Here is an 18944-nt window from a genome sequence, read left to right on the forward strand (position 1 = left end):
CCGGAACCAAACCTGGCCCCGCCCCCTAGCCATGAAGTCAAGGCAGACGATTGGTTAGCACGGCGTGCAAGCTTCTGATTGGCCTTGTCAGAATCAGTCGGTTCAACGTACATTACAGTTCATGGCGGGTTCTTTTGGGCCAGTGACGTAATGGCAACGGCCGTGGTACATTTTTACAAGAGCAGGCAAATGAGAAAAAAATAAGTTTATTTCATGGAGCGGGTCAAAATTAGTTAACTTGCCACAGATATGTTCATGTACATGCCTGTACATCTCCTATCAGGAAATATGTCAGTCTAAAAGGCAACAATATGTTAATACGATCAGTCAATGCGAAACAACAAAACAGCAGCTGGAAATACTATGTACAATACTTTGTTATTTTTGTACAGTATTGTTTTGGGATCATGTCGCCCATATCTCATCCTTGTGGAAATTGTCCATATTTAGTACCTTGACAAACATTGAGTTACCAGTAAGATACAATACAATGGGTTTCTCTCAAAGAGGTAGGGAGGTCCTCCAAGGGGCATACTAAATTTGATGGAAAAAATACATTAATCATTATTTTAAGGGTCAAATATTTCTGTGATGTTTTATTTCTCTTCAGAATGGCACTGCAGATTGCATCAAATGCTCTGGCGGTGCTGCATATGCTTTTAGGTGTGTCACTCTAAAAGTGAAAAAATGATTGTGGTGACATGTGCTGTACGTTTATCAGGGTTTTCTATAGCAGCACTGGCAAGACTAAAGTGCACACCACAACAAGGGTGGCGTTAACTGCTTGTCGCGTCTTCCTCCTTTTCTTTCTCCTCTTCATCAATGTAAGGAATTTCCAAATGGTCAAAGCAACCACTGAACGCTTGTTTGCTGACCATGGTGGGAGGAGAGTTGGAAGCATCGAAGCACTCGGGCTTGATGATGTCCTCCGGCATGTGTCTGACTTTGCTTGTCTTTGCTGCAATCACGAAACGTCAAAATGTCATAAAACCTTCAGTTCATGTCATTTAGTGCCGAGAGGAAGGTTAGACTACCTTACCTCCTTACTGACCTTCCGAGTCTAGACTGCCGAGGCGATCTTCCAGACTCTCCGTGCTCATGGACGACGACGAGTCCAGGATCTCATTGTCAGAGTTCTCCTGCTCCAGATCGGGTAATCTGCAGGCCAGGTCCAATCTAGCAAGGTGTGCCACAGAGGTTTTATCGTAAAAAAACAACAACCTAGAAACAAATTAAAAATCCCCATCAAGCCACCGACTCATACTTTTCCTGCTTGATGGACTTGATTCTTTCAATGAGAGTCCTTTCTTCCGAATCAGTCTCGTCAGGAATTTCCATTTTACACGGTTCTTCCACAATCTGCAAAGAGAAGAGAAAAGACAAACGTTATGTTACGAGCCTGACGAGGTTTACCCTTTCATTCCCTTGTTTTTACAAGAAGCCATTTAGTTCTCTTAAACTGGATGATATCATTGTGCTGCTTTTTTTGTTAGCAAAATGGCTTAATGTCTGTGTATGGCAGCATCCAACTGTGTATTTTGAACCACTATTTGTAAATGTTGTACTAGTTCTTATTTTGGCGGAAACATTTTTTTTGATTTGATGAATCAAATTGCATTAATACATAATAAAATGATAGCCCCCCCCCCCGACTTCTCACTGTGTTTTGTCTCTTCAGCTTGAGTTGATTGACAGCCAAGGCTTCAGCGTACTCCAGCTCCTGGATATTCTGCAGCTTCTCCTTGTAGCGCCTGAACTGCTCAGAGATGAGGATCTCCACGCACCTGACCACACACACGCAAATCAATGTACAGGCCAATCACATGTAGAGTGTAGATCTAGTGCGGAGCGACACTCACGTGGTTGTCTTGGCCACGTCCTTCATGCCGAGGAAGGGGTCGTCTGAGTTGGGGGAGCGCAGGATGCACGGGGCGAAGACGATAGCGAGGGAACTTGACGTCATCTTGTTGTAATCCACTTCGTTGGCCACACTGGAACCAAACGCACACGCTCACGATGGGCATCATTCACCAACCGTGCGTATGGAGCAATTTATATGATATCATTTTAACAGTGACAATCGAGAATTTGCTAATAAGTTGACTCATGTCCTTAATGACGCATTTATTAGTAAATGAGGCCCAATGACCTGAAGACAGCTGTACGAAATGTCTTTTTACCGGACTAGGTGGAAGATGAGCCGCTCCAGTGTGTTGTAATTGGCCAGGGGAAGTTCATCGACCTTTTGGTACACGGCCCGTATTCTCTCAGCCCTGTCTGGAAACTCTGCAAACAAAGAGAGGAGAAGGAAAATGTTGTATTTTCTTTTAGATGATTGAATTTTGCATTTTCATGCTTTATCATTTTTTCAGCGTGACAAAAATTGTATGTTCTTATATTGTGGAGTGCTGTTTTATCTCAAGCGTGGTCATGGAATGAATTCGACTCTTATCTCAAGGCACTCTTGAACATTCATTCGGACTCACCCACAGCATGCAGGAAGTCACTGTAGAGAGCAAAAGTCATGAGCGGGTCAGGCAGCTCTCGGAGCCAACGTTTCACCAGGCCTGTGATGGTGTGGATGGGGTAGTTGTCCAGATTGACCGCCTCAGGGTCTAACGCCACAAAAACAACAACAGTGTACTTCAGAAAATGTTGAGACTTCGCCTCACCAAAGGTAAAATGCCAGATAACAGTGTGTGAGCGTACAGTCGATCCACCGCATCTTACCGATCTCCATGATTTGGTGGAGTTCCCGAGCACGGCACGTGGAGCCCGACTTGCGATAGATGCCCTCGGTGTAGAGGCCGTTCATCTCCACGTGCATCAGCAGCAGCTCCACTACCTTGGGGATGGGGTTGGCCTTGTTGGTCAGGACGCAAACGTGCACCCCGAAGTGAAGGCCGCCGGGTACGCTGTCATCCTGCCACAAAAATCATGACCTCTATTGTGCGTGTCGGGTGTTTAGGGCATTTTCAGAAAGCTTTTCTTTCTTACCTGCCGGGCGCAGCGTGTCGAGCAGTCAGTGATGATTTTTTTCAGGCATTTCTTGTGACATATCAACTTGCACGCTAAAAGGCAAACGCAAGAGTCAGTCGACCACATGACTTAAAAACACACTGACCAAATGTATAAACCGGATAAAAAGTTATTTGTTGTTAACACTGAAAATTCTTAACTGTCATCACTGACCGTTTACTAAAATGACATCAAACTATAACATGTATTTTCCGTGCCGTGTAAACATACAGCTGCACATGTAGGCTTTCTCCATTCCCCAGATGTAGGAGCCGCACAGGTCACATGACTGCATGATGTTCACTTGGTAGGTGCTGAAGCGGTGATCAAGAGGACCATCAGGCTGTCATAACAAAAACAAAAAAAATTGGAATTAGAAATGCGCAGGTTTTTTTATGACTGTGGTTAAGTCAATAAGAATTTATAATCATCTTACACATTTGTCCTTTTTCCTTCTCTTCTTTGTCGTCTTGGTAGCCTGAAGGAAGCCAGAGTGTTTTCTTATCATATTCATGACACAGTTAAATTCATAATGTGACAGTAAAGGTGACCTTGACTGGATCCGAGTCCATCCTCTTGATCTCGCCCCTGATGAAACCATCCAGCATCGACTGGAACAAGTTGACCACAAGCGACACTTCGTTCTTATTCTTGGAGCCGGCCAGAGAGCTGACTTTGTTATGGTAGCCTTTCATTAGATCTTTGTAGCCGATCTGAGGTTTCTGTGGAGCTCAAACAGAGCATGATGTGAAGGAAAAAGGCCAGAGTCTCCGTTGACACACTTCAGGTAGTGTGGGGACATGTAATACACTGACCTGCAAAGAGAACATGCTTTTAATGGTATCTCTGAACTGCATGGTGGCCGAGAGGAAGATGCTCTCTGTCTGTGACAGGTCTTTGATTCGCATTCGCAAGTCATTCATCTGAGGGGGAGGAAAAGAAAAAGGTAAAATGCATTAAGTTCGTAAAAATGCATTTGTGCAAATAAGAGCCTCCCCTAACAAGTGCTTGATACTGTTTGCAGTCAAATAAATAAATGGCCTGTATCTACTGTATTTAAAAGCCCTAAATGTGATTTTTCCCTCATCTCACTTGGTTGCCGAGAAATTCATCCAGGTTGCGCAGCTCTTTGGGGTCTTGGATCTCGCGTTCCAGTGAGACATTCCAGCGCAGGGCCCGCGTAGTCCGACTGATTTTGATATTTGGGTTGCCAGCCACCCGACCTGAGTTAAGGAAACAACACATTTAAGTTGCCCTAAATGGAAGATTGAATGCAGGTCTGCTGATACTGTACAGTTACAACATATATTCACAATACAACAGAATATAAACATTTAATGCTAGCTAGCATACAACAATGGATGAATATCTGATAAATCACAATCAATATTCCACCCCACTCCAACAAGATTGTGTAGCAAGTGACTGACCACTAGATGGCAGCATCCTAAAACCACACTCGTGATTTTGACAAGCCTTCAGGAACCTATCTTTAAATTTTAGAGTATACTATATACATATAAACACTTACCAACTTTATCTTGCAGGGGAGTGTCATTGCTGGCGGGTGACTTAGGCGCCCGCTTTCGCAAGAACCTACTAAGAAACCAAATCCTGCGGCAAAAAACATCTTCATTCAGCAACATGTTTAAAATTATATAAACAACTTGGTGCATCGTGCAGAGTTGTACTTTTCAGGGGTGGTGAGTTGCGATTGGTTGGATTGTTGTTGTCCTGAATCTTTGTTGGGGCTTCTGGCAGGAAGGCTGTACCTGGACCCGTCCGGCTCTGCAGAGAACTGTGATATAGGAAAGTGTGAAAATGATGTTGAATAAATAAACATATAAAATACAATCAACTGTAGGGAGGGGGGGGGGGGGAAAAAACATCTGTAGCTCTCCCACCACCCCACCATCTGCATGGCATGTAAAGACCTTCACCATTAAATGCATTGTCATGCAAAACTAGTGTGTTATGGCCACCAAACCCTTCCTCATGCACGGACACACGTAACAAATGTCTTCTTTTTTTTTCTTCTCCACATATGAGTGAAATTAAATAAAGAAAAAACCACAAAAATCATCTTGCACATGTAGTAAATGCAATAAAAGATACAAATAATTTAAATACAGTACATTCTATGCAGTTTTTAATGTTTTTTTTTATGGTAAACAACAACCTGGCCAAGGTTGAGTTTTTATTTTTTAATCAACCTGCTCGACCACGTTTTGTACCCGATCAAATAAATTGAAAGGCTGACATGATCTTTTTTTTTTTCCCTATTGCTATTTTACTTAAATACAAACACAATTTTAATACATTTAATTCCAAATGGCGAGGCCTGTGTGAACGCATCAGAAAGAAGCTGCAGGTACGTGAAAAAGTGTTTCCTTTTCTTTGTAAAAGCAACAGCGCCTTCTTATCCCCAATGACAAGCTGCACAACATTGAAGCCATCCGTCTCTTTTTGGCGAACATGCAAGACGTGCAACGTGCAGCAGTCTCCTCTGCGTTGTACCTTGACCCGAGATTTGAGGGCACGGACGTCCGCACTACTGGCCGAAGTCTTCAAGGTGGACTTGCGGGGGCTGAAGGGGGGGAGTGGAAAACTCCAGTATTCGCTCTCCTTGGAGCCAGCAAAGTTAATCATCAAGCCACTGCGGGCGTAGGCTAAGCGCCGTTTGCGCTTTGGATTTTTGCGCAAACGCACCCTGACCTGACAGAGGGCCGAGGGAGATTGATGAAGCGCGTGTCCTCAAGAGCGTGTGAGGTATAAGAGCCTCCATTTGTGTGTCAAGGACAAACAAACGTGCAAAACAGTGTCTCTAAAATGTAGTATGTCATATTACCTCTCTTGTAGACGGTGAGCTATCGGAGCCGGATGAGCTCATTTTGGAAAGTTCATCAACGGACATGGACTTCCCCTTGCACCTGTGGCGGACGGTGACACGATTGGAATAAAAACAAAGTGCATCTAGACCGATCTAGTGCGAGTACAGGGTGTCCTTACATTCATCCCGAGAACAACTTTAAGAAGGTGTATATATATATACGTATGTACTGGACTTACCGGAGGTCATCTTTGCATTTGTCTTGCCGCCTGCTCACTTCTGGACTGGACTCGTCGCTCATTTTGTCCCGCCACCTTTCAGCTTTCTCCTTAAAGTCGCCTGTGTCTTTGTAGCGCTGGAGGGAGCTGCTCTTAGGGGAGTCAGTGGTGCCAGTCGTGTCGCTACCCACTCTGGGGTCCAAAGGCAGGGACAGCGGCCGGTTGAGGGGTGGCGGAGAAACGCGACCCTCTCGCCCATCTTGACCGTTGACTGTGTCAGCTTGCTCGCTTCTATTTGGGCTCACCTCCACTTTGTGCTGCCGACGTAATCCTTTTCTTGATGAGCTGTGCGGCGGGGAAAACTTCTGGTGATCCTATTCCTACTCATTCCTTTTCATGTTTGGATAATACAGAAACAAAAGCGCCTACCTGGCTCGGGCGGGTCGAACTTCTTTTGAAATGTCTTCACAGCTTGTTTTGTGCTCTTTCTCCGACCTTTTGAGCGAAGCCCGCCACGCCGTCTGAATGACCGAGGCGGCTTTACTTCGGTTCTCGTGAAACTCACGCCAATTCCTCTGCAATGATACAATATACTCCATCACCTTTATGCTTCTCTCATGTCATTAGAAGGTACCTTTTCAATCACTGATCAGCTTCAGATGAGGTGAAGAGCTATCCGTGCGGTGTGTGAAACCTACCTGTATAATAACCGAGGCATCTCTCTTCTGCTGGAAGTGCATCCTGATCAGACATGCACGGAACCAGCGTTGCAGGACTATGATGTGACGCATCACTTCCTTGTTCAGGGTGTCTTGCAGCAGCTGCCTCTCCTTTTCTTTCAGGAACACCTGTAGTACGAGATAGTTAGTGCAAATGATGATTCCCCTCTTAATTAGACGGTACCTTAACTTACCTTTGTTTTTCCAATTTGGTAGGTGGTTTGATCCAAGCCCATTCGGGTCAACAGCTCAGTGATGTGTTCAGGGGACTCGGTGGCCCCTTTCGGAAGCAACATTCGGAATTTTTCAACAAATTCCTGTCATCGAAACGGAGACATTAGCGCTCTTCTGTCCCGCAAAGCAAATATAATAATACTAATGAACCTTAAAAGAAAATTTGGCATTGTAGTCCGACTTCTGCACTTGAATCATGTTCAGGAGGCCTCTGTACCGGATTTGCTGGCGCACGAGCTCATCGTCAAAGTGAAATTCTTTCTGCAAAAACACACAAACATTTCATTAAAGAGGCAAGCAGCTAGGAACGGGAGCACTTTCTTGATGAGCGCAACGTAGCAAAAAATAGACAGCATGCAAGGTGTACCTTTTCTGCATTGGAGCGCAAGCAGAAAATAAAGAAAGGCTCAGCTTTTTTAACAGTGTCCATCAGCTTTGTGAGTGATGCCTGTGAGTAGAGCATGGAGTGTCGATAAATACATGTGCTTGAGTTAATTCATACGTTGTAGCTAAAAACTGAGCAGACATACCTGAAATTGAGCGCAAACGGTCAAAGTCGCAGGTCGACAGGTGGCTGCACGGGTGAGATTGTGCTCCGCAAGACCCACGACGTGCTGGAGTGAGCGCAAATTCATGAGATTCTGATGGGAGAGGGAATAAAAAAAACATTCAAGAACATTCAAGCCCACACTGAAGCAATCACGACAACCAGATTATCGCTTTACCTTTGGAATAAGCTGCTTCCGTCGACCAGCTCTACTTTTCCTGCAGAAAATATATTGCGGATAGCGCGTTTCGATTTGAACATAAGTGCTGCTGTTTAGGTTAGCAACAGACTCCAAAGGGGCTTAGCAGCCCCACGGACTTGTTCTACGTGTTTTTTCACTCACTTCCTCTTTTCAAAATTGGTAAAGATGTCCTCAAAGACGTCAAGTGGCTGTTCGTCAGAGCGATCGAAGGAGAAGTCCAGCGTGTAGGAGTTGCTACGGATACCAACAAACGATGCTAATATGTACTGACTTCAGGTGAGGTGCAGACATACTTTTAGGGGAAAAGCTACAACTACATGATCCCTTTTGCACAAGGGACCACAAAATGAATCATACAGTTCTAAAGCACAAAAAGTGTGAACAAAACGGAATACTTGTACCTGGAATTTCTGTCGATGTGGCTGGTCCTTTGTTTCATGTCTTTGAGAGATATACGGGAAGCCTGTCGGGCGGCCACTGTGGTGACAAACATAAAAACAAACGTATGACACAAGGCGGCCGCACTTCCAAACAATTATCCGCGAAAGCTACCCACTCTTCTCCACGCGCTTGTGTCCTAAGCCCCTAAACACTGCCAGGATGCGGAAGATGGCTCGGAGGACGCCCCAACGGAATGCCGCCTCAGGACTGGACGCCACCAGGTTATGCAGGAACGCCCGCTCGCTGCCGCGGAGAAGAGATACGACTTCAGCCTTCACATGCTCCGTGTTTTTCTCCAAGAAGCCCTGCAAGAACACAACAAATGATCATTAATCAATCATTTTGGAGCGCGTGTTGAAATTCAAATGCAAATCCCTGATTTATATACCGTAATTTTCGGACTATAAGTCGCACCGGAGTATAAGTCGCACCGGCCATAAAATGCCCAAAAAAGTGAAAAAAAACATATATATGTATATAAATCGCTCCTGAGTATAAGTCGCCCCCCCGCCCAAACTATGAAAAAAACCGCGACTTATAGTCCGAAAATTACGGTACAACACATAGTATCGTAATAGTCCAGTTGAGCTACCAGTTAGGGAACAACGTGAATCATTTACTTGGCCACCACAGATTATCCAGTTATTCCGAGCTGCCTTCTCTAAAAGAAAGTGAAGCGGTTAAAAAAAGAAGAAAAATTAGCTCACCTTGATGCAATATGTAACACTGGCGGCAAAGTGGTGAATAACAAACGACGACTCGCAATCCACGGAGGTTGCAAAGAGCGCGTTGTCTTTGAGCTGCAGCGCTAACTTGTCCAACAGCGCTTCGTCTGTCGCTTGTGGGAGGCTAACAAAAACACATCAACAAATCTGATCATAATATCGCCCAAGACAAATGAAATCTGCTTGAGCATGGTCTCACTTGCTCTCCTCGTCCAACATGCTGAAGAGGCCTTGACTGATCAGATGAATACACTTGCTGTTGTCACTGTACTCAAAACGTTGCCAACTGAGGCCCTCGGCCTCATAATCTTCCTGGAAAATTGTTGTTATAATCACATACTATAGTAGCAAAACACCCGAGCGGCACCAAGGATGATACAAATGAAATAAGTTCTTTTTTTCCTTACTTGTTGACGAGTGAAGATTTGTCGGTTAATGTAACATTGAAGCTTCTCGTTGCTGTAGTTGATGCACAGCTGCTCAAAAGTGTTGGTGTGCAGGTTTTCCAGGCCAAACAGATCCAGGACCCCAATGGACAAACACTGAAAAAAAGAACAGCACATACTGTAGCATAACATCAGATGCCGCTGAATATCATAAAACAATTTAAGCATCCCGCAACTCATGATACAGTAACAAAATGAAATACCATGTTGTAAAATTAATCGATACTCGTTGATGAATCGATTATCAAATTAATGGACATACTATGTTGTAACACACAATATAATGTTTAAAAAAAATGAAATACCAAAAAGTTAACGTACAGAAATGGATTCCTCCACGTCCCGCTTGTTGAGCATAGCATGGTTGATGTGAAGGACGATCCAATCAAAGAGAGCAGCATACAAAGACTTTGCCATGGAGTCCCGTGCTGCCAGGGCCTTGGGAGGAAAAAATAATAATCAAATTCCAGTAACACACCATGTAGATAGAGGACCCACGAGTCAATGCATACTTCCTGTAGCGTGTAGCGTGAAAACACCGTGTCACTGCCATTTAAGACTCTTCTCTCGGTTAAAGTCTTCACCAGCAGCTCCTTTTTAACCTGAAAAGACAGAATCAGCTTTGATTGACAGAACCTTTGGGTGCAGATTAATTCCAAGATTGTTGGAAAACATCATTCCTATAAATGTTCCATTGTTCAACATACCTTGAGGAGGTCTGACAAGGTGGCCAAGATGTCAGCCGGCCCCACCTCCAAAGCTTCATTGTTGGCCGGCAGAGTGAAGCTCACGTTGCCCAAAAGCAAGATGGCGGAGAGTGTGGAAAATATGCTGCACACAAACGCACACACAGTGTTTTAATGAATGAAAACTTCGGTCATATTTACAAACACTGCTGACATTGTTTTGCGGCCAGTCGATTCGGGCCATGACTCAGCTTCGATACCAGGGCCGTTGGGTGCTTACTTACAAGCACGCCGTTTTCCTCCGGCTCGGCGAGCTCGGACTTGTCGCCGAAACCATAATATATGTCAGAAACTGAATGGGGTGAAATTAGTCACTACCTTGCCTCACAAAAACGCTTAGACCCTTTAACTGTCTAATCTAAGGAGGAGTCTTAATGTGGAATGTTGGGTTTTGTGGGCCATAGAACTTGCTTGAGACACTGGTTGCCATTTACTGTTGTTGCGTTAATAAGCTTTTTTTCCAAACACATGAACATGTTCCCCAGTGAGGCCATATAAACTCGATTGCTAACCAAAACAGCAGCAACTCCCAAAGAAAATATAGTAGGGTAAGCGGGAACGGAAGATGGTAACCTTTAAGAGTGCACACTACATACTGTTTCTTAGTAGAGGGCAAGAAGCCGACCATCTCCATAGCTTGATGGAGCCTCTTGTACTCCTGCACGAGCTTCTCGTCATCGCCCAAGTGGAGGTCTTCCTGAGGAACAAAGATATCAGATAAAATGGAGTACTTCAATCCATGAAATGCAGTAATCAGGCCATCCATAATTCTCTGTTACAAACCTTAAATATCTTTTTGACAGTGTTAAACTTGAAAGTGGTCATCATGACCGACTATATAACAGGAGGGTTTTTAATCACTCCATTTGGATTTCAGATAGAGTCAAATGTCCTCTCTGACATTTTGTTCCCTATTCAAGGTTCTCTCATACTTTTAGATAAGAAAGCTATTGGAAGGCATCTCAAAAGAAAGATAAAAAAAAAGTGAATCAGTTAGCAGCAGTCACTTGAAGCCTTGCTGTTATGACCACCATTGTGGCCATACAAGTTATTAATAATGACCTGTGATGGGAAATGTTCTGCTCTCCAAAGCTCAGACCTTGCCTACCTGCTTGAGGTAGAGATAATCCTGAGGCGCCAGCAGACAAAACTCCTCCCGCTCATCTTTGGATGCTCCCGCCAGCAGGTAATAGAAGACATGGTAGTTCCTGCAGTCATAAAATGGTGTTGGTGAAAAGATTTGATGACAATGGCATTCCATGTTTACCTCTCCCTTTTATCTCTGTCAATCAGCCGGCACTTTTCAAGTAGGTACTTCTTGATCACCGCCCTAAAGAGACAAGAGCATTAACAGATCGGTTGATTAGCACCTCGTAGGAACATTGTACCCTCGGATGACGCCGCTCTCCAGGTAGTTGAGCTGGATGAACTTCCCGAAGCGACTGGAGTTGTTGTTTGCTGCAGTTTTTGCGTTGCCAAAAGCCTGTTGGGGACACAGGGAGATGGTGTCAACTTATGAAGCAGACATTTTGGAAGCCACCTTTTTGCTATGTCTATCAATTCAATTCTATGGAACAACTTGGGAGTCAACCAGCGTCATGGAAGGGATGGGTATGAATTTCCTCCCCACCCCACCAAGGAAGAAGGCACACATGTCGTTTCCCCCCCACTAGGAAGTCAAACTGAATGTGTTGGCAATGGAAAGTACGGGTTGTTCCTCATTCCAGCGGCTGCATCGCTGAGGGTCGTGTCTTAACAGGCCGCCGCTTCGCTACACCTCAACAGAGCACTCGAGATATATACTGGCGGTTAGTGTACACGGAATCTTTGGAATGTTCCGCTTGGACAATTTCATCTTTTTGAGGATATGCGGGAATAAAGATAGAGGAAGTTGTGGGTGGTGGGGGCTGTCACCATGGTAACAGCTTTGTTTACGTCAAGAGACTTTTTAGAGACGCTACTCATCTAATAAATAAAATGGTATTGAATGCAATGCCTTTTAATACAAAGGCTAATCTAGTTTACATATTGTTTCTGATTTCGACCTTATTAATGTACAGACCTCCAGCAAGGCCCTCTTACAATTAATATCGCCAATTTTAGCAGATGAAAAAAAAAAATATGATCGTCATTATTTGAAAAGGATGCCAACGTGTGCGCATGCGTATGGTGCCGCAAACCTGGCCGAGCCTGTTCTGACACGTTACACCTTCCCTCTCCGGTGTTACCTCTCCAAGACAACGCCCTGCACATTCCCATCATGGAGCTCCGCACTCCCGACACAATAAACTGCACAAGGGGAATCCTCACAGTGGTGGGAATGAAAAAAATGCACCAAAACAATTCCATTAAATCGTAAACAGCATGCCTACACACACACATAAATGTAGATTGGATTTCAGCCCCGCTTGCATTTCTGTCCTAATTGTAATCTAATTATGAATGGTTTGGCTAAAGGCCACACCACGACAACCTTTGTCTTCCATTACAAGAGGAAGCTAAACTAAAATCCTCATAACGGGACATCAAATTGCAGCATCTTACTCGTCCAAAAATAAACACAACACTGTTATGTTTGCCCCAACACCAATTACACTAATCGACACAATTTGTTGGATTTTCAATCATAACAAAATGCAGTAATAGATTTTGAGTTCTGCTTCATATCCCAAGGCAAAAAAATAAATAAATCCCCCACAAATTTCTAGAATGTTTAAAGAATTTGCAGGTTGTTTCACTTCTGACAAAACATCACACTTTCCAAGCTTTGTGATCACTCAGCACTTTTGGTGACAGTCATACAATGGAGGAAATACAAACATAAAGCGTTTCCTGTGTGTTTTGTCTATACTGCTTGCTTTCTGTTTTAGAGCAGAAGTGATTACAAATGTGTCCTAGAAACAAAAAAGAGGATGTGAGCAAAAGTGTTTTAACCAATATGTACAAATCAGGACTCATGACGGTTGCTGATTAATTCGGGATACATAACAAAGCCACCCCCCCCTAATGTTTATCATCTAATATACTTTTGAGTATTATTTGTGTATGTTTTATCATATCCTTCTCACATTGACAAATGGTGTTTTTTTTAAGTGACATTGTGATGATAAACTATCATCATTTTGCTTACAGTAACCATGACACAGGTTGCAGGTTTCCCTTTGCTACCCTCACCAAATCTGTTAAAATGGAGAAGAAAGAAGAAAAAAAAAGTGGGTCATGTTCCATGCCCTACCTGCAGCACAGGGCTGGCGCCGAGGATAGCACGCTCCATGCCGCTGCAGTACGTCTGCTGGCTGAGCGCCGTGAGGCAGTGGACCAGATAGCTGCTGCTCTCAGTCTTTCCTGAGCCGCTCTCACCGGACATCACCATGCACTGGTTGGCCTTGCAGTTCAGCATGGTCCTGTAGGCCAGGTTGGCCATGGCAAAGATGTGCGGGCTGAGCTTGCCCAGCGGCTGGTTCTCATACAGTTTGACATACTTTGGGTTGTAGTACACCGGCAGGAACTTATTGGGGTTGAGCGCAACCAAGATGTTGCTGGCATACGTGTAAATTTTGTGCTCGAGGAAACGAGAGCGTAAAGCTTCCACGACGGCATCCTCTGTGACGGCGGGGAGGCCGCAAAGGTCGTCGTACGCCTCCGCCGGCGTCTTCTCGGCCGGCGTCTCCTCCAGGCTGAAGTAGTACCCGAGACTCTGCGGGTGCCTCTTTTGGGCCTCCGGGGGCCACAACAGGACCCTCTCCAGGGGGAAGTCATCGACACGCAGCCGCCGCTTCTCATCGTTGCTCGTCCTCACCTCCAGCAGGCTGTAACGGCGGTCGGCGGCCAGCCCCAGAGAGACCACGGCGTTGAAGACCACCTCTGCGGCCGTGTCTCCCGCAGCCACCTGCAGCGGGCAGTGGGCAGCCGCATCCTGACACAGCCTCTGGTAGATCTGCACAACACGGGCCTCTCCATCCGAAGTACTCATTCTGGCAATGCAGAGTGGAATGCAAGATGAGAATACTTGCACAAACACAAAAATCATCAAACTACTATATGACATTAACACGTTAAAATAAATACATATGCCAGCTTCCAAAATGTTTCATAGCTGTAACAAATCTGTCCAAGTTTGATCTTCTTCTAATATTATCTTATTTTTTATAGCTGCTGTTGTACCAGATGAGAAACTGAACGCAGCAACTTCTATCCCAGACTTTTATTAGGGCAGCAACGACGCACGTTTTATTATTTATTTACAAACACGGTTTATCATTTCAGCCATACGACTGAGGTTTTACCCGGACTAACAGATTTTCTTTTTTTTCTTTGCGTGACCTTGAACAGTAATTGTAATATCGACAATGGATATTTATATACATGAATCGTTATTAACATTTTAAATGTTGTGAACCAGTAAAGCATATACAAAATAAAAGGAGAGATAACATTGTTTCCAATTGTGCAAATCAAAGGTAATTGACACACAAATTGCACGATTACTGTTTTATGTGTGACTGTGTGAAATGTTTCATATAAGGAAAACGAAATGGCTTTCTGGTGCCACCTTTGGAAATGAATCTTTTCCAATCTCAACAAGAATTCCCTTCACATCAAACACACCCAAATGATCAATTCAGCGACAGGTAATAGTTTCCAATGTCAATAATTGAGCTTACCTTTAGGAATTTACACTCATATCATCTTGAAGAAGCACTTCTTCTTTTTCGTTCGAATCTAATGACACGACGCCAGGTAAGGGGGGCTATCTTCACCTGCTTTTCTTCACCTGCTTTTCCCGGTGAAAGTAGGCAAATAAATCACTCGAGTTCACTTTGAAATGACGACGAAGCAACTTTGGCGACGATTATGTTCCTTATAAAAAGAAATGGGAAGTATGTAGAAGAAGTTTTCAAGATTTGTGTGACGTCTTCTCTCCTGCTGCTTGTCGTCAGAGGAAAGCTGAAAAGTTACTTCCTACATTTTCACCCCACACCCACATGTACCCACGAGAGAACACTTCACACTTTTACTACAGTTGAATTTAAATATGCACACTTTGGTTGTTCAAAAGAAAAGGGAAAATGATCAAATAACGCAAGAGATTTATTCGGGCACGTTTTAGCTCGAGAGTTTAGACAGCATGTGGCCACAATTCGAACTTTACAGGTGAGCTTGCGGGCTCGGGCGCCCCCCCAAGGCAGGTAAGTGTTACTACGTTTTTTGCCAAACACAATGAAAGAGACGGCCTCCTATCTATTAGCACGACAGTCCTTGCATTTTATGTATGTTCTAATAAATACTTTTAAGTACTTTCAGTGTCACATGTTTATTATTTGCAGCATACTTTGTTGCTACTGGCACTACAGATCTTATGTAGCCTCCACCTTTTGAATGTCACACAACTTGTCACTCTTGTTCCTGCTGGACTGAGCCAGTCTGCCCAAAAAAATACACTGGATCCAGTTCAGTAGGCACACGAGTAAACAACCTGAAGCAGCAGAAACTTCGACTGCGGCCTAACGGCTGTAAAGCATCGGCAGACGCTGACAGCATGACAATTTCATTGTTATTGCACAGATGCATCTTTAGTGTCAGACGCTGAACTTAGCCACTGTGAACACTTCAGCATCCACGCTCACTTGTGAGCTACGTTCAGCGTTGTCACAAAAGAAAAGTACGATGAGCGGTATCCATGTAAGGTTACCTGAGCCCGGCCGACATTATGTCACTCGTCACTTTCCCGCGGCAGAAAAAGAGGCAGCTGTGACCTTTGTCGTTGTTCCCAGTTGCAAAGTCGACGTGTCATCACTAAGCCGGTTTACAATACCTGCAAAGCGCTTGCCTTCACGCAAGGCTGGTTAAACCTCAGCATGGAGAATAGATAAGAGTGGAAAACACAAATAAGCGGGTGGAACAAGAAATGGAACTTAACGATGAAGGCAGCTCAATACAAGATCCTTCCTTCCATCCGTCCGTTTTGTGGATTATCACTTGTCATTTTTGGGAGGGAACCTATCCTCCGTTATTTGCTCGAAAATGACTTTTGTGGCATCTTTGTGCCAATAAACAATGTCAAAGAATTGAGAAGCTTCATTTAGATAAAAGTAGTGCTTTGCCAGCATTTTTTGTGTGACTTTTTTGCTATGAGATTTTTCTGATGTGGAATTAAAATATGTGCCTTGGATTAAAAAAGGTTGGGAAACATTTCTATTGATAATCATTCACACCAATTTAAAATAGCTAATATACTAATAAACTAACATGAATGTGTTTAGATTTGAATCCCAAACCTCAGAAATGTGAGGCAGACATGCTCCCCACGTTTGCTTCCATCACAAAATACAAAATAACAAATAAGACAGAGAAGTATGCCATCAAACTGTCCCACTTTTCGTGAAGTACCAACAAAGTATGTCATTTTACTTTGTTGATGATGTATTTAGCATGCTTACCAAGATGAAGACCTTCAAGCATTTCTGGTTGTTGTTTTCACAGCCCTGTGCTGGTCCGGCTGGTCCGTGCAACAGTGAGTCTGGAGGAGAGCATGTGGGAGAAAAAAAAAGTGAAGAGTGGTAAGGGGTGGGGGAAAAGGAAGCAGATGGGAGGATGATAGGACAGGTGTTGAATGGACTCAAAAAGTGAAAGACCCTGGACTGGTCACCAGCCAATCAAAGGCCGCATAGAAAAGTATTCAAAGTCACATTCACCTAAGAATTGACTAAAATGATTTTATTTAGAAGTAGGAAAACATATTTTTACCTGAGATTTGAATTTGACCTGTCAGTTTACAGCACTTGACGATGGAGCAGCTTTTGAAAGTGAAACCAGATCCAGTCTGAAGTGACGGGCAGCGCATGCATGGGCGTGGATTTCCCCCAGAGGCCTGACCAGTCCATTAATGTGGCTACAAAACTGCTGCAAAAGGAGTCTTGCATCCACTGACATATTGCTTAAAAACCTTGACGTTATTGTTCTTGATTATTATTATTAGATGTGATGACCCTTGTTCCATTGAGCTAACTATTAATAGTATGAGGTAGTCAAGGTTGACAATGAAGCACTCGTGTCCTCTCCTTCCTGTGTATAAAGTTCATGATGCTGTCACTTGACTCTTTCACACGGAGACCCTGCAAAAAATGATTGCATAAGAGGAATCATGATGGCATTTATGTTTTTTCACACAGAACCCAGCCCGGTAGTGCCGCAGCTGTATGTACCTTCTACTCGGTGACACAGCACCAGAACTATAACAAAATCAGGCTGCTGTCTTTTTTACACCTCACCCAGCAATAGCATTGCTTTCACACAACAACTCAGTATTGTGTTGCGCTTTTACAGGCAGTATGAACAGGGCAGAAGTACCTGTCATCTTGGAAGCGGAGAGTGAAACGAATTGCTTGACATTCTTCACATTCTCAGCCTGGAGTAATGGAATACAGACGGAGGAAAGGAGGGTGGGCGAGCAGCAGGATTAAGGATGTTCTGCTACAATTCTGCAGGCTGGCCCCAAGAGGGCACTGTTGCATTTATTAACAAAAGCCAACCAAACATGACAAAGCAGTTCAACATCAACCTTATTTTTTCAGAGTGACAGTCGCACACATTCAAGATGAGCTGAGGTCTCTGTATTGCACCGAATCGGACCGGCTCGATTGGACCGATGTGTGAAAGCAACACTGGCTCCTTCCAGATTGCCTTCGAGTCAGCGCCAACAATAATTCAGAGACGCTGCAGCACTTGCAGACACGCCGACACTAAATAAAAAGACGGCACTTAGGAAAATAAGCGGTCCCGCCTGCTCCCAGCCAAGACGGGACGTGGTGCCATGTCAGTTCTGCATTTAAAAAAACAGACTTTTTCTCCAGGGCGAGCTCGGCTCTTCCTCCCAAGTGGTTCAGCCAAGGTCTCCCGGCGGTTGGCCAATTCCCTTTTAGTCCACGGTGGACTAAACAAGCTTTCTCCAAATGAGGTCGTTCATCATCTTCAATGTAAACTCCATTGTTGCTTATAGCGGTGCAAAACAAACCCTGATGTTGGTTGTGCAACGTTTTGAATTGAATTCATTCATGCTGTCACCAGTAGCCACATCGCATTGCAATCATTAAAGGTTGCTTCTGTGTGGTAGGGTCTAATTAACAATAGGCAGAACTGTGTCTTATCTGGGTCATGCGTGAGAAGACGTTCCTGTTTCAGAAGTGGCATCAAGGCAGGCCAGAGTGTCCAGAGTCTAGACGGCCTTCATGCCGGATCAATTTCGAGGAGTGCTGAATGATGCACTTAGTGCTCTGTCACCTTTTTGATCCCAACATCCAAACATTTTCATACGAGTCAAGTAAATGGCTTCAGGAGGGGAAGAAGAATAAGGAACTGCATCGTGGGTATTTGATGATTTCAAATTAATATGCCTCGTTTGAAGTAGAAAGTGGTTACGGATTAGAATTCCATTAAGATGCATTCAAATGGGTGGGGGTTGGAATTACCTCTGAAAATGCACTCGGGAGTTTTGGAGCAGATGCGGACGGGAAACAAAGTGCTCCACGGTGGTAGCACCAGATGTGACCGTCAGCAAAAAGTCAATTAGGGAAATAGTTCAAATGAAACATTTTGCCTTCGTTTCCCTACAATTATTGGAAAGTAATGACACATTTCATTACATAATGATTTATTTCATTCCATATTTAAATAATACATGAAACATTTAATGAATAAGACATACTATATTTCATTATTTCATGATGCATTTATTTATTTGTTTGATTGATTTAATTACAAAATATTTCATTAATGAATGATATTTTTAATTAAATATTTATTAATTTTGTTTTGTCAC

The 18944-nt window shown here is 43.8% G+C and overlaps 1 protein-coding gene across 1 annotated transcript; it reads right to left on the bottom strand.

The window, feature by feature from the left end:
- Nucleotides 1-190: 190 nt before the first annotated feature.
- Nucleotides 191-15263, bottom strand: myo9b (myosin IXb). The gene is made up of 41 exons (XM_037276815.1): nt 14791-15263; nt 13362-14100; nt 11515-11609; nt 11394-11456; nt 11235-11334; nt 10723-10823; nt 10088-10211; nt 9893-9982; nt 9702-9818; nt 9342-9476; nt 9134-9246; nt 8917-9058; nt 8325-8514; nt 8170-8245; nt 7910-8002; nt 7745-7784; nt 7550-7660; nt 7387-7467; nt 7170-7280; nt 6980-7102; nt 6765-6914; nt 6496-6641; nt 6088-6411; nt 5867-5948; nt 5536-5733; nt 4710-4816; nt 4550-4632; nt 4111-4247; nt 3834-3941; nt 3570-3740; nt 3455-3496; nt 3250-3361; nt 2998-3071; nt 2731-2923; nt 2487-2615; nt 2181-2286; nt 1860-1991; nt 1661-1784; nt 1265-1359; nt 1052-1176; nt 191-958 (listed from the first exon to the last, which is right to left on the bottom strand). The coding sequence occupies exons 2-41, from the start codon at nt 14097-14099 to the stop codon at nt 777-779; spliced, it is 5463 nt and encodes a 1820-aa protein (XP_037132710.1). The 5' UTR covers nt 14100; nt 14791-15263; the 3' UTR covers nt 191-776.
- Nucleotides 15264-18944: the final 3681 nt, after the last annotated feature.

This window comes from Syngnathus acus, chromosome 17, assembly GCF_901709675.1.
Source record: "Syngnathus acus chromosome 17, fSynAcu1.2, whole genome shotgun sequence".
Lineage (NCBI taxonomy): Eukaryota > Metazoa > Chordata > Actinopteri > Syngnathiformes > Syngnathidae > Syngnathus > Syngnathus acus.